Genomic DNA, 13,323 nt, shown 5'->3' with positions numbered 1-13,323 from the left:
GAAGGAGCAGTAAGCAAAACTTGAAGTTTTCCTCCTGAACAGTTTCTTGTAGAAAGTAATGCTGTCAAAAACACTGAATACTTGAAAGAATTGAGAAATTCAACACCTTGTAAAATTCTAATGTCCTGGCTTCAACAAAAAAGGACATGGCATACATAAAAATGGAAATGATGGCTCATTCAAGTGAACAAGGCAAAGGGAGAGAAATCATATCTATGGAAGCCCAAATCATGAGCAGAATGGAAGAATATAATAAAACAATATTAAACAAGATCAAAGAATAAAAGGAAAACACAGACAAAGAACTAAAGGAAATCAGGAAAACAAGACATGAACAAAATAAGAATTTAAATAAGAAGATGTAACTCTAAAGAGAGAGCAAACAGAAATACTGAAACTGAAAAAGATAATAACTGAAAAGAGAAACTCATTAAAAGAGTTTAACAACCAATTTGAGCAGGCAGAAAAAAGAATCAGTTAACTAGAAGGTAAAAAAATTTTTTTTTTCTTTTTTTTAAAAAAAAAAAGAAGATAAGGCAATTAAAATTATGAAGGCTGAAGAGCAACAAGGGAGAAGGCTCTAGACTGTTGTGCTCAGTTTAATGGAGTTATGGGAAAAATCAAGCAAATCAGTATACACATCGTAGGAATTCCAGAAGAAAACAAGACAGAGAAAGAATATTTGAAGAAATAATGCCAGAAAACTTTCCAAATATGACAAAGACATGAACCTACTCATTAAAGAAGCTAAATAAACTCCAAGTAGGATAAACTAAAAAAAAAAAAATCCACACTGAGATACGTTATAATCATGCTCTTTAAAACAATAGACAGAGAATCCTGAAAGCAGCAAGAGAGAAGCAAATTGCCACATACAAAGAACCTCCAATAAGAGTAAATGCTGATTTCTCCTCAGAAACCTTAGAGGCCAGAAGGCAATGGAATGACATATTCAAAGTGCTGAAATATAAGAACTATCAACCAAGAATACTACATCTGGCAAAACTGTCTTTTCACCTTGAGGGCAAAATCGGAGTATTCCCACCTAAATAAGATCAGAGAGTGTGTAACCACTAGATCTGTCTTACAAGAAATGCTAATTGCTAAGCCCTTCAGATGGGTAAGAAAGGACACCAGACAATAACTTGAAGACATACATAGAAAAACAAACAAACAAAAATATCCATAAAAAACACAGGTAGGGGCAAGTATAAAGACAAGTTTTAAGGTATTTTTGCTTGATGATGTTAGCGGTCGTGTCTTTCATGCTTTACAATGACAAATGCATAAAAAATAAGTATGAACGTATGTTATAGGGCACGAGATGTATAATGATGTAAATTGATGATAACAACAACACTTTTTTTATGTTATAGGGCACATGATGTATAGTGATGTAAATTGATGATAACAACAACACAAACAGGGTGGAGTGGGGTGGCATAGGTATAGACTTTCTGTATGCTATTGAAGTTAAATTGGTATCAATTTAATCCAGGTGTTATAAATACAAGATGTTAGAGGTAATACTTATGGTAACCACAAAGAACATATCTGAAAAATATACACAAAAAGAGAGGAAGAGGGAATCAAAATGGTTCACAATGAAACACAAAAGTTGTCAGTATTAGAGAAAATAAGAGGAAAAGAAGGTATAAGATGGAACATCAAGAAAGGAGATCAATGAGGAAATAGAGGACCCGAATGACAATATAAACCAACTAGACCTAACAGATATATCTGGAACACCCCATCCAACAACAGTACAGTATATATTCTTATCCAGCACATGTGGATCATTCTCCAGGATAGACCGCATGTTAGGTCACAAAGCAAGTCTCAATAAACTTAAAAAGATAGAAACCATAAAAAATATCTTCTCATACCACAATGGAGTGAAACTAGAGATTAATAACAGAAAGAAAACTGAAAAATGCACATACATATGGAAATTAAACAATAGACTGTTAAACAACCGATCGGTCAGGAAGGAGTCAAAAGAGAAATAAAAAAAAATACTTAGAGTCTAATGAAAATAAAAGCACAACATGTCAAAACTTATGGAATGCAGTGAAAGCAGTGCTCAGAGGGAAATTTATAGCTGTAAATGCCTGCATTAAGCAAGGAGAAAGCTCGTAAATCAATAACCTAACTTTACAACTTGAAGAGCTACAAAAAGAAGAGCAAACCAAACCCAAAGCAACTAGAAGGAATGAGATAATAAAGATCAGAGCACAGATAAATAAAATAGAGAATAAAAAACAATAGAAGCAATAAAATTAGAAGTTAGATTGTTGAAAAGAAATAAAATTGACAAATCTTTAGGTAGACTGACAAAGAAAAAAAGAAGGTGCAGATATTTAAAATCAGAAATTAAAGTGGGGACATTACAACTGACCCTACAGAAATAAAAAGAATCATAAAAAAATACAATGAACAATTGTATAACAGCAAATTAGGAAATCTAGATGAAATGAATAAATTCCTAGAAACACAAATCTTCCTACATTAACTCAGAAGAAAAAGATTGTAATAAACCCATAACAAGTGATGAGATCAAATCAGTAATCAAAAAACCTCCCCCGCCCCCCAAAAAAAGACATAGATCAGATGGCTTTACTGGGGAATTCTAAAACATTTATAGAGGAAGTGACCTCAATCCTTCTTAAACTTTTCCAAATAAGGAAAGGTGAGAACACTTCCTAGTCATTCTATGAGATGAGCGTTACTCTAATGCCAAAACCAGGCAAAGACACTACAAAAGACAACTACAGACCCATGTCTCTTAAGAATAAAAAAAAAAAAAAAAAAGTTGGCATCGAGTCAACTTCAAATCATAGCGACCCTATAGGATAGAGTAGAACTGCCATATAGAGTTTCCAAGGAGCACTTGGTGAATTCAAACTGCCAACATTTTGGTTAGCAGCCATAACACTTAACCGCTACACCACCAGGGTTTCCTTCTTAAGAATATAAATGCAAAATTCCTAAAGAAAATACTAGCAAACCAAATTCAAAACCATATGAAAAGGATTATATACCAGCAGCAAGCAAGCTGAGATAAGCTGCTGTAATTGTAAGTTGTTCGATGTAATATTTGTAGTAACCACTAAGAAGCTACTTAGAAAAAAATACACAAAAGGGAAGAAGGAAGAAATCAAAAAGGCTCAACATAAAAAAGCTGCTAAACACAAAAAATAATAAATAAGGGGACAGAGAAGATATAAGACACACAAAAAACAATCAGCAAAATGAATGAAATAGGTACTTCATTTTCAGTAATTACCTAAGCTCCCCATTCAAAAGACAGAGAGTGACAGAATGGATAAAAAACATGATCCGTCCTTATGCTGTCTACAAGAGACACATCTTAGACACAAGGATACAAACAGGCTTAAACTAAAAAAGAATATTCCATGCAACTAGTAACCAAAAACAGAACAGGGATGGCCATACCGGTATCAGATAAAATGGACTTTAAATCAGAGTCTATTATAAGAGAAAAGAAAAACATTACATGATAATAAAAGGGTCAATTCTTCAAGAAGCCATAACAGTTATAAACATATATGCCACTAACATCAGTGCTCCAAAATATATCAAATGAATACTGACTGATATGAATGGAGTAATAGACAACTCCACAATAATACTTGGGAACTTCAAAACATCACTTTCAATTCTGGACAGAACACCTAAAAAGAAGTCCAGTAAGGACACAGAGGACTTAAATAATACCATAAATCAAGTAGACTTAAAGGACATATATAGAGCACTCATGAAAACTAAAAAAATTTTCTTCCTATGCACATGGATCATTTTCCAGAATAGACCATATGATAGACCACAAAACAAGTGTCAACAAATTTTAAAACATTGAAATTGTACAAAGTATCTTCTCTGACCACAAAGGAGTAATTAGAAATTAACAGCAGAAGCAAAACTGGGAAACACAAAAATGCATGGAAATTAAACAACAAACTATAATAACTGTTGAGTCAAGGAAGAAATCAAGTGTGAAAATAAAAAATACCTGGAGATAAATGAAAATGAAAACACATCATACCAAAACTTATGGGGTGCAACCAAGGCAGTCCTCAGAAGAAAGTTTATAGCAATGAATACCTATATTAAAAAAGAAGATCTCAAATAAGTAGTTTAACTCTATAGTTTGAGAAGCTAGAAAAAGAAGTGCAAACTGCACCTAAAGCTACTAGACGAAAAGAAATAATAAAGATTTGAGCAGAAATAGGTGAAATAGTGAACAGGAAAACAGTAGAGAGAATCCACAAATCCAGAAGTTGGTGCTTTAAAAAGATGAATAAAATTGATAAATCACTTGCTAGGCTGACGAAGAAACAAAGAGAGAAGACACAAATAACCAAAACAAGAAATGCAAGCAGAGACATGACAACTGAACCAACTGAAGTAAAAAGGATCATAACAGAAAACTATGAACAACTATACATCGACAAAATTGATAACATTGATGAAAAATGAACAAATTTCTAGAAACACATAACCTACCTAAACTGACTCAAAAAGAAGTAGAAAACCTCAACAGACCCATAACAAGTGAAGAGAAATAAAAAACCTCCCAACAAAGAAAAGTCTAGGACCAGATGGCTTCACTGAGAAATTCTATTCAATATTTAGAGAAGAACTGACACAAATCCTGTTGAAGCTCTTCCAACAATAGAGGAAAAAGGGATAATCCCTAACTCTTTCCATGAATCCAGCATTGCTCTGGTACCAATACCAGACAAAGACCCCATAAGATAAAAGTACAGACCAATATCCTTTATGACTATAGATGCCAAATTTTTCAACAAAATACTAACAAACAGGATCCACCAGCATATTAAAATAATTATACAACATGATCACATGGGATTTATTCCTGGAATGCAAGGTTGGTTCAACATTAGAAAATCAGTCAATGTAAGACACCACAGTAGTAGAACAAAAGAAATGAACCACATAATCATCTCAATTGATGCAAAAAACACATTTGAGAAAATCCAGCACCCTTTCTTGATAAAAGCTCTTACCAAGGTAGGAATAAATGGAGAATTCTGCAACATGATTAAGAGCATTTGTGAAAATCCAACAGCCAACATTATACTTAATGGAGAAAGATTGAGAACTTTTCCCTTGAAAATGGGAACGCAGCAAGATGCCCACTCTCACCACTCCCATTTAATATTGTATTGGAAGTCTAGTGAGAGCAATAAGTCAAGAAAAAGTCACATTGGAAAGAAAGAGGTAAAACTATCCCTTTTCGCAATGCCAAGTTCCTATATATAGAAAATCACAAAGAATCTACTAAAAAGTTTCTAGAACTAATAGAAGAATTTAGTAAAGTATATATAAGGTCAACACAAAAAATTCAACTGGGTTTCTAAACACCAGCAATGAGAAATCTGAAAAAGAGATTAAGAAAACAACTCCATTTACAACAGCGTCTAAGGGAATAAAATATCTAGGAATAAATTTATCCAGGGACGTGAAAGACCTATGCAATGAAAATTATAAAACATTGCTGAAAGAGTTTAAAGAAGGCCTAAATAGATGGGAAGACATTCCGTGCTCATGGATTGGAAGACTTAATATAGTCAAGATATCAATACTACCCAAAGTGATCGACAGATACAATGCAATCCTGATCAAAAATCCAACAGCATTCTTTACAGAAAAGGAAAAACTAGTCCTCAGCTTAATATAGAAACACAAGAGACTCCAAGTAGCCAAAGCAATTTTGAAAAAGAGGAACAAAGTAGGAAGCCTCACACTTCCTGACTTCAAAACATATTACACAGCAAACAGCCTGGTACTGATTTAACGATAGACACATAGACCAAAGAATAGAATTGAAAATTCAGAAATAAATCCAAACATCTATGGTCAACTGATTTTTGACAAGGAAGCCAAATTCATTCAAGGGGGGAAGGAACAGTCTCTTCGACAAATGGTACTGGCAAAACTAGATTTCCACATTCAGAAAAATGAAACAAGAGCCACACTTCACACCATATGCAAAAACTAATTCAAAATGGATCAAAGACGGAAATTTAAATCTAAAACCATAAAGTTCTCGAAAGAAAACATGGAAGCAAGGCTTTGGGACCTAATTTTTTTCAATGATAAATTATCAAACACAACAACAATTGCATGACCAACAGAAAACAAAATAGATAACTGGGACTGCATAAAAGTTAAATACTTATGTTCATCAAAAGACTTTATCAAAAGAGTAGAGAGACAACCTACAGACTGGGAAAAACATCTTTGGGAATGTAACCAATAACAGTCTAGTATCTAAAGTATATAGGAAAATTCTATAACTTAACAACAAAACGACAAACAACCCAATCAAAAACTGGGCAAAGGACATGAACAGACACTTCGCCAAAGAGAATACTATTCGAATGGCCAACAGGTACGTGAAAAGGTGTTCAATGTCATTGGCCATCAGAGAAATGCAAATCAAAACCACGATGAGATACCATTTTGTTCCCACTAGGATGGCTAAGATTAAAAAAAGGAAAATAGCTAGTGTTGCAGGGGATGTGGAGAAATTGAAACCCTCATCCATTGCTGGTGGGAATGCAAAATTGTACAGCCATCGTGGAAATCAGTCTGGTGGTTCCTCAAAACAATAGAGGTAGAGCTACAATTAAACCCAGCAATTTTACTCTTAAGTTTTTTTTTATATATATCCTAAGGATCTAATAGAAGTGACACGAACAGAAACGTGCACATATATGTTCATCACAGCATTATACACAATAGCAGAAAGATGGGAACAACCTAAGTGCCCATCAATGGAAAGAGTAAGTAAAATGTGGTGCATACGTACAATGAAATACTACTCAGCGATAAAGAAAAATGAGTGCATGAAACATCTTGGAACATGGATGAACCTGGTAATTCAACCACACGCACATACAAAAAAACAAATATTGCATGTTCTGTTTATGAAATGACATGAACAGGTAAATATACAGAAACTAACATTCCTTAGTGGTTACCAGGAATGGGGGAAAGGAAGATTCATTCTCTAGATAGTAGACACTTGGTATTTTTGGTGTTAGGAAAGGTAAAACTGAATGAGGGTGAAGTGCACATAACCTGATGAAGGTAAGTGATGTCACTAAAATGTACACAAGAAAAAAGACCTGTTGGTAATTGCTATGGCATATATAATTTTGAAGCAACAGCAAAAACAACCAAAAATATGTGTGTAGGCATATATGTATGTATGTAGGCATGTGTGTTTATAGGTATGTATATGTGAGTATAAGTGTGTGTATATATAGGTTTATGCATATATATATGCATGTACGTGTGTGTATATATATAATAAAGGATATAGGGGGCACAGTTACAGATACTACTTAGACTCAACCAAATGTCTCACAGGATTGGTTTTCCGGGTTTGAAGGATTAGGACCATAGTCTTGTGGAACACGTTAGTCAATTGGCATAATATAGTTCATAAAGTTTATGCTCTACATCCTAATTTTATGTGTAGTGTCTGAGATCTTAAAAGCTTGTGCCCAGCCATCTAAGATACAATTATTGGTTTCTACTTGTCCAGAGCAAAAGAGAAAGAAGAAAACCAAAGACCTGAAGAAGAAACTAGTTTATAGCACTAATAGTCTACGTGAAAGATGGCCTCATTTACCCTGAGACCAGAAGAACTAGATGGTGCCCAGCTACCACTACCAACCATTCTAATCAGGGTCACAATAGATGGGCCCCTATAGAATGGAAGAAAAATGGGGAGCAGAACCTCAAATTCCTAAAAAAAAAAAAAACGACCTTTTTGGATTGGCTAAGACTGGAGGACTCCCTGAGACTATTACCCTGAGATACGTTTCGAACCATAAACTAGAACTAACTCCTTAGCTCACCTTGTAGCTAAATAACAGATTGGCTCACAAAATAATGAATATCCCCCGTAAGTACTGTGCTCCTTTAAAAAATCACCAATATGAGACCAAATGGTCAATAATTTCTTTAAAACAAAGGTGAGAATATAGGGGGGCAGGGAAACTAGATTAATGGAGATGAGACAACCAGAATGGAAATAATGAGAATGCTCATGCATTGTGAAGAATTTAACCCATGTCACTGAATAATTTGCGTAGAAATTGTTGAATGGGAACCTAAACTTCTGCGTAAACCTTCACTGAAAATACAGTAAAATATTATTAAAAATAAAAAGAAGGAAGGTATAAAACAATCCCTTTTCTTAGGCAACATGATTCTCTATATATAGAAGACCCCAAAGAATCCACAAGAAAGCTACTAGGGCTTATAAATGTATATATCAAAGCGGCAGGATACCAGGTCAACACACAAAAATCAGTCTGGTTTTTATACATCAGCAATGAGCAACCTGAGAAGAAAATTAAGGAAACAATTCCATTTACGATAACATCTAAAAGAATAAAATACCCAGGAATAGATTTAGCCAAAGAAGTGAAAGACTTGTACACTGAAAACTATAAAATATGACTGAAAGATGACCTAGAAGAAGACCTAAATAAATGGAAGGACTTTCTGTGCTCAGGGATTGGAAGACTTAATATTGTTAAGTTGTCAGTTCTACCTAAAGCAGTCTATAGATTCAACACAATGTTCATCAAATTTCCAACAGCCTTCTTTGCAGAAATTGAAAAGCCAATCCTCAGATTCATATGGAACTGAAAGGGGCCCCAAATAGCCAAAGCAGCCTTCAAAAAGAACAAAGTAGGAGGACTCACACTTCCTGGCCTCGAAACGTATTATAAAGCTATAGTAATCAAAATAGTCTGGTATTGTATAATGATAAACATATATACCAATGGAATAGAATTGAGAGTTCAGAAACCAGTGCTTCTATGGTCAACTGATTTTCAACAAGGATGTTAAGTCCATCCAATGCAGAACAGATAGTCTGTTTAATAAATGGTGCTGGGACAACTTGATTTCCACAAACAAAAGAATGAACCTAGACTCATACCTCACACTATGTATGAAACTGATTCAGAATGATCAAGAACCTAAATATAAGAACTAAAACTATAAACTCTGGAACAAAATATAGCAGTAATGCTTTGTGACCTAGTTTTAAACAATGCATTCTTAGATACAGACACCAAAACACAAGCAACAAAAGACAAAATAGATAAATGGAACCTCATCAAATGTAAAAACTTCTGTTCATCAAAAGACTTTATCAACAAGTGAAGAGACAAACTACAAATTGGGAGAAAAATTTTGAGAACCATATATCTGACAAGGGTTTACTATACAAAATATATAAAGAACTCCAACCGAACAACAAAAAGACAACCCAAACAGAAAATGGACAAAGGACTTGAATAGATTTTTTTTTTCAAAGAAGAAATACAAACCGCCAATAAGCAGATGAAAGATGTTCCACGTCATTAGTCGTTAGGGAAATGAAAATCAAAACCAGAACTAGCTATTATTTCATGCCCGCTAGGATAGCTATGATTTTAAAAAAGGACAACAACAGGTATTGGCGAGGAGTAGAGAAATGGAATCCCTCATCCATTTCTTGTGGGATTGTAAAATGGTACAGCCACTGCAGAAAAGTTAAACACAGAATTGCCGTCTGATCCAGCAATTTCTCTCCTAGCATGCACTCTGAAGAAACGAAAGCAGGAAGACAGATACAGGCCTCCAGTATACTGATGTTCATTTCATCAGTATTCACAATATCTAAAAGGTGGAAACAGCCTAAATGTTCATCAGCAGGTGAATGGATAAACAAAATGTGGTGTATCCATACAGTGGGATATTATTCAGCCATAAGGAGGAATGTAGTCCTGACCCATGCGACAACATGGAAGAACCTTGAAAAAACATCATGCTGAATGAAATAAGTCAGTCACAAAGAGACAAATATTGTATGATCCTCTGGTATGAAATATCTAGAGAGGCACATGTAGAGAGACCAAAACTCATTAGTGGTTACCAGGGACTGGCAGGAGGGAGGGGGAGAGGGCTTGCTGCTTAGGGGACACTGAGCTTCTGTTTAGGGTGATGGAAAGAGTTGGAAGCTGATAGTGGTGATGGTTGAACAGCATGTTGAACATAATTAATGTCACTGAATTGTACATGTGAAAAATGTTAAAGTGGCAAATGTCTTGTTATGTATATATTTACATAAAAAGCAAAAAACTACCTCCTCCTTCAGAGAACAACAGACAAGAACTCAGGAACACGCTGTGTGCTGGCGTCTGCTCTCCTCCCGTGCCTGGGTCTGAGCTCAGAGCCTTCCTGTGCTCAGGGGCCAGGGAGCACTGAGACCTCACAGGCCATGTGAAGGGTGGAGGTAGATGAAACGGGGTGATGTCTCCCTGAGCCCGGGTTGTTCAGCACCCCCGGACTTTGTGGTGGGCCTGAGGAGGAGATGCCCCCTCTTGGGGGGAGGCCTCAGGGACAGACAGGCCAGAGAGCAGGGAGCTCAGCTCAAGCTCTTGAGGCTGCCCTGAAACAAAGCACAGCAGGCTGGGGAGGGCTTAAAGCACCAGAAAGTAATTCTCTCAGTCCTGAAGGCCACAAGTTCCAATTCAGGGTGTCGGCTGTGTCATGCTCTCTGTAAAGGCTCCCAGGAGAATCCTTCTTCCTTGCCTCTTGAAGCTTCTGGTGGCCCCAGGCATTCCTTGGCTTGTGGTGGCATCACTTCACCTCGGCGTCCTTTGCAGCTGTCTTCCTTGGGTGTCTGTGGTCCTCCCTGCCCTCTCCTTATAAGGACACCAGTCATTGGATTTAGGGCCCGCCCTACTCCAGTATGACCCCATCTTGAAAACATCTGCAAAGACCCTATTTCCAAACAAGGTCACATAGACAGGTACCAGGGTAGGGGGTAGGACTTGAACACATCTTTTTGGGGGATACAATCCAGCCCACAATGGAACTTCCTGAAGTCACATAGCAAATGATGTAAACCTACTTATTCACCGATCCTGCCACCATGGACGAAACACCAAGAGTTTGCAGATGTCACTTTGCTGCTTGTGATACAGCCATGCAGCCAGGGAGCCTCATGTCACTGTCTGTGGCCCTTCCTAGGTGATGGGTGCCAGCTCTGTGGAGCCTATGGTGGCGACCGATGGCAGCAGAGGAGCTGGAAGGGTAAGTGACCACAGCAGCTTTAGGCAGGGTGGGTTGGAGCTGTTGTGTGGAGAGATCGTGACCTGGAGGGTGTGGGTGGTAATCAGTGTGGAGCTCCTTGCAAGCTGTGTGTGTGTACAGGGTGGTGGGAGAATTACCAAGTGCATTTAATGGTGTTGTCATCACATAGCTGTGAGAGCTGGACGGCCCAGAGACCGAGCTGGGCACCCGGGCAGCGACCCTCAGTCCTTGTTGAGTCAGGAGACCATGTGGCTGGCCCCAGCTGTGTGACTCAGGGCCCTGGCTGTTGGGCCTGTGAAGTGGTCCTGGAAACCCAGGCGATGGGGACTCAGGTCCCAGCAGCAGTTATGGCAGGGGACGGGTCAGGGAGTTGGCGCTGGCAGAGCTGGGTGGGTGCTGGTCAGAGCTGTGAGCGCAGGTGCATTCTCTGGGCTGCACACGGAGGGTTTGTGTACTCTGTGGCATGTGAACTGTGCCTTGGTGAGATAGTAGCAGGGACGGATTCCCCAATAAGAACGGGCTAAACTGTGTTTACTTAGTGATCTCGGGTGCAGAATTTCACATGAGTTTCACCACAAAGATGTGGTGAAGCCCTCCAGGTTAGTAAGTAAGCACAGTTAAGCCCATGCATACCTTGCTTACTGTAAACTGGTGCATACATGCTTACCGTTTAATCTGCCCCTGGATGGTAAGGGACATGGTGCCAACTCTTGGCAGGGCACAGTAGCCCCAGGAGAGACCTTAGGCTGTGAGGAGCTGGTGGTGGGCAGAGGGGCTGCACCAGGCCTGGCCGGGGGACGAGGAAGGTGCAGGCCGTGCTGCAGTGAGGCGACAGAGGCTGTGAGCACCCTGGCTTTCACCGGCCCCATCTGGCGCCCACTCCATCTAGGCCTCTAGCCATAACCCTGCGCTTAACTGCCTACCCTGCCCTTCCAGGATTTCTGTGTGACTGTGGCCGTGGCCCCTCCTCTGCCCTGGTGCCTCGTCTGTGCACTGGGGCACTTGGGAGACTAGAAACGGCCCTGCACGTCTGTTCCCAGCATGCAGTGAATGCACAGGACCCGGGCCTGTGGTCCTGAACCACCAGGCCTCCTCGTTGGTGCCACCAATGGCTAAGGAGCCCCAGGCTTGCCTTCCTGAAGGTGCTTCTTTCAGCCCACACAGTGTGTCCCTTGGCCCTCCAGGCTCAGGAGAAATGACACAGAACCACCTGTATATAGAGGGTTCCCTTCGGAGGCAGGGGCTTGTCCCCAGGGTCTCTGGGCTGCCACCTCTGGGGCGTAGTCCCCACAATGTCTCCTACAAGCCACCTCACCCATCCGTCATGCTCCTGCCCACCTCTCTCCAACTCTGAAATTCCCTCCCTCTCTTCCTCTCTCCCTTTTTCCCTCTGTCTCTTCCTCTCCCCTTCCCTCCTTTCTTCCCTCCCATTCTCTCCACCACGCCCCAGGACCTGGTGAACTTAACAACCAGCTCCAGGAGCGAATTTCCATTTATTGCCCCTTTAGGTTATTGCGGTTTGTGGTGGTCACTCCAATTTGGATGGGTGAGGAAACGGGCTTGGATCAGAGAGGTGACTTGGCCACAGTCCCTGTACCTGGGGGTGGTGGTGGGGGCCACAACTAGAGCCTTGGACTTTGGGCTCCAAGCTCCTTTGCCTCGTAAACCTTCTCAGATCTTCCTGGCTCACTGGCCACGCCAGCAAGCATTGCTTTTGTGACTTACGTTTTTATAAGAAAACACTGATCCCATGCCCTGGATACATGAGTGGACACAGGGTGAGCCCTGCTGAGGTGGTGCTGGCCCCAGGTGGCACCTGTCTTTGCCCTTCCCCTGCTCCCCTCACCGGGGATCTGCCCGAACAGGAGCTAGACACAGGGTGACCTTGAGGAGACCCGTGAGTCTTTTAGGAATGTAGGAAGCATTTCACGTGGCTCGATGGAGTGTAAGGAGATTTTAAGATGAAAACCAAGTCAGTAAGCAGAGAAGCTGCTCGGCAGGGGGGTGCTGCTGAGCAGACAAGTGCCCAGGGAAAGGCACAGGTGGGACCTACGGCCTTGTCCAGCTTCCACCTGTCCACCTCCCTGCCCCCTCCCCACCCCACCTCCCTTACCTCCGCTTGGCCCCAGGACCTGCCCTGGGGCCACTGACAAATGCTTGCCACATAAG

General features: G+C 39.8%; 1 protein-coding gene across 10 annotated transcripts in view; it reads left to right on the top strand.

Moving 5' to 3' along the window:
- Positions 1–13,323, top strand: part of FGD3 (FYVE, RhoGEF and PH domain containing 3) — a 125,164-nt gene that overhangs the window by 64,208 nt on the left and 47,633 nt on the right. For 9 of the 10 annotated variants that reach the window (XM_064291062.1, XM_064291063.1, XM_064291064.1 and 6 more), the window contains one exon: positions 11,092–11,154. The exons of the other annotated variant lie outside the window; for it this stretch is intronic. In XM_064291062.1, the coding sequence (XP_064147132.1) occupies positions 11,092–11,154 (63 nt within the window). The remainder of the gene's footprint in view (positions 1–11,091; positions 11,155–13,323) is intronic. 10 annotated transcript variants of the gene reach the window in all.

The sequence above is a fragment of the Loxodonta africana genome, chromosome 9 (assembly GCF_030014295.1).
Source record: "Loxodonta africana isolate mLoxAfr1 chromosome 9, mLoxAfr1.hap2, whole genome shotgun sequence".
Taxonomy (NCBI): Eukaryota; Metazoa; Chordata; class Mammalia; order Proboscidea; family Elephantidae; genus Loxodonta; species Loxodonta africana.
Note: the sequence above shows the minus strand (reverse complement) of the source record. Positions and strands in the feature narration are given on the sequence as shown.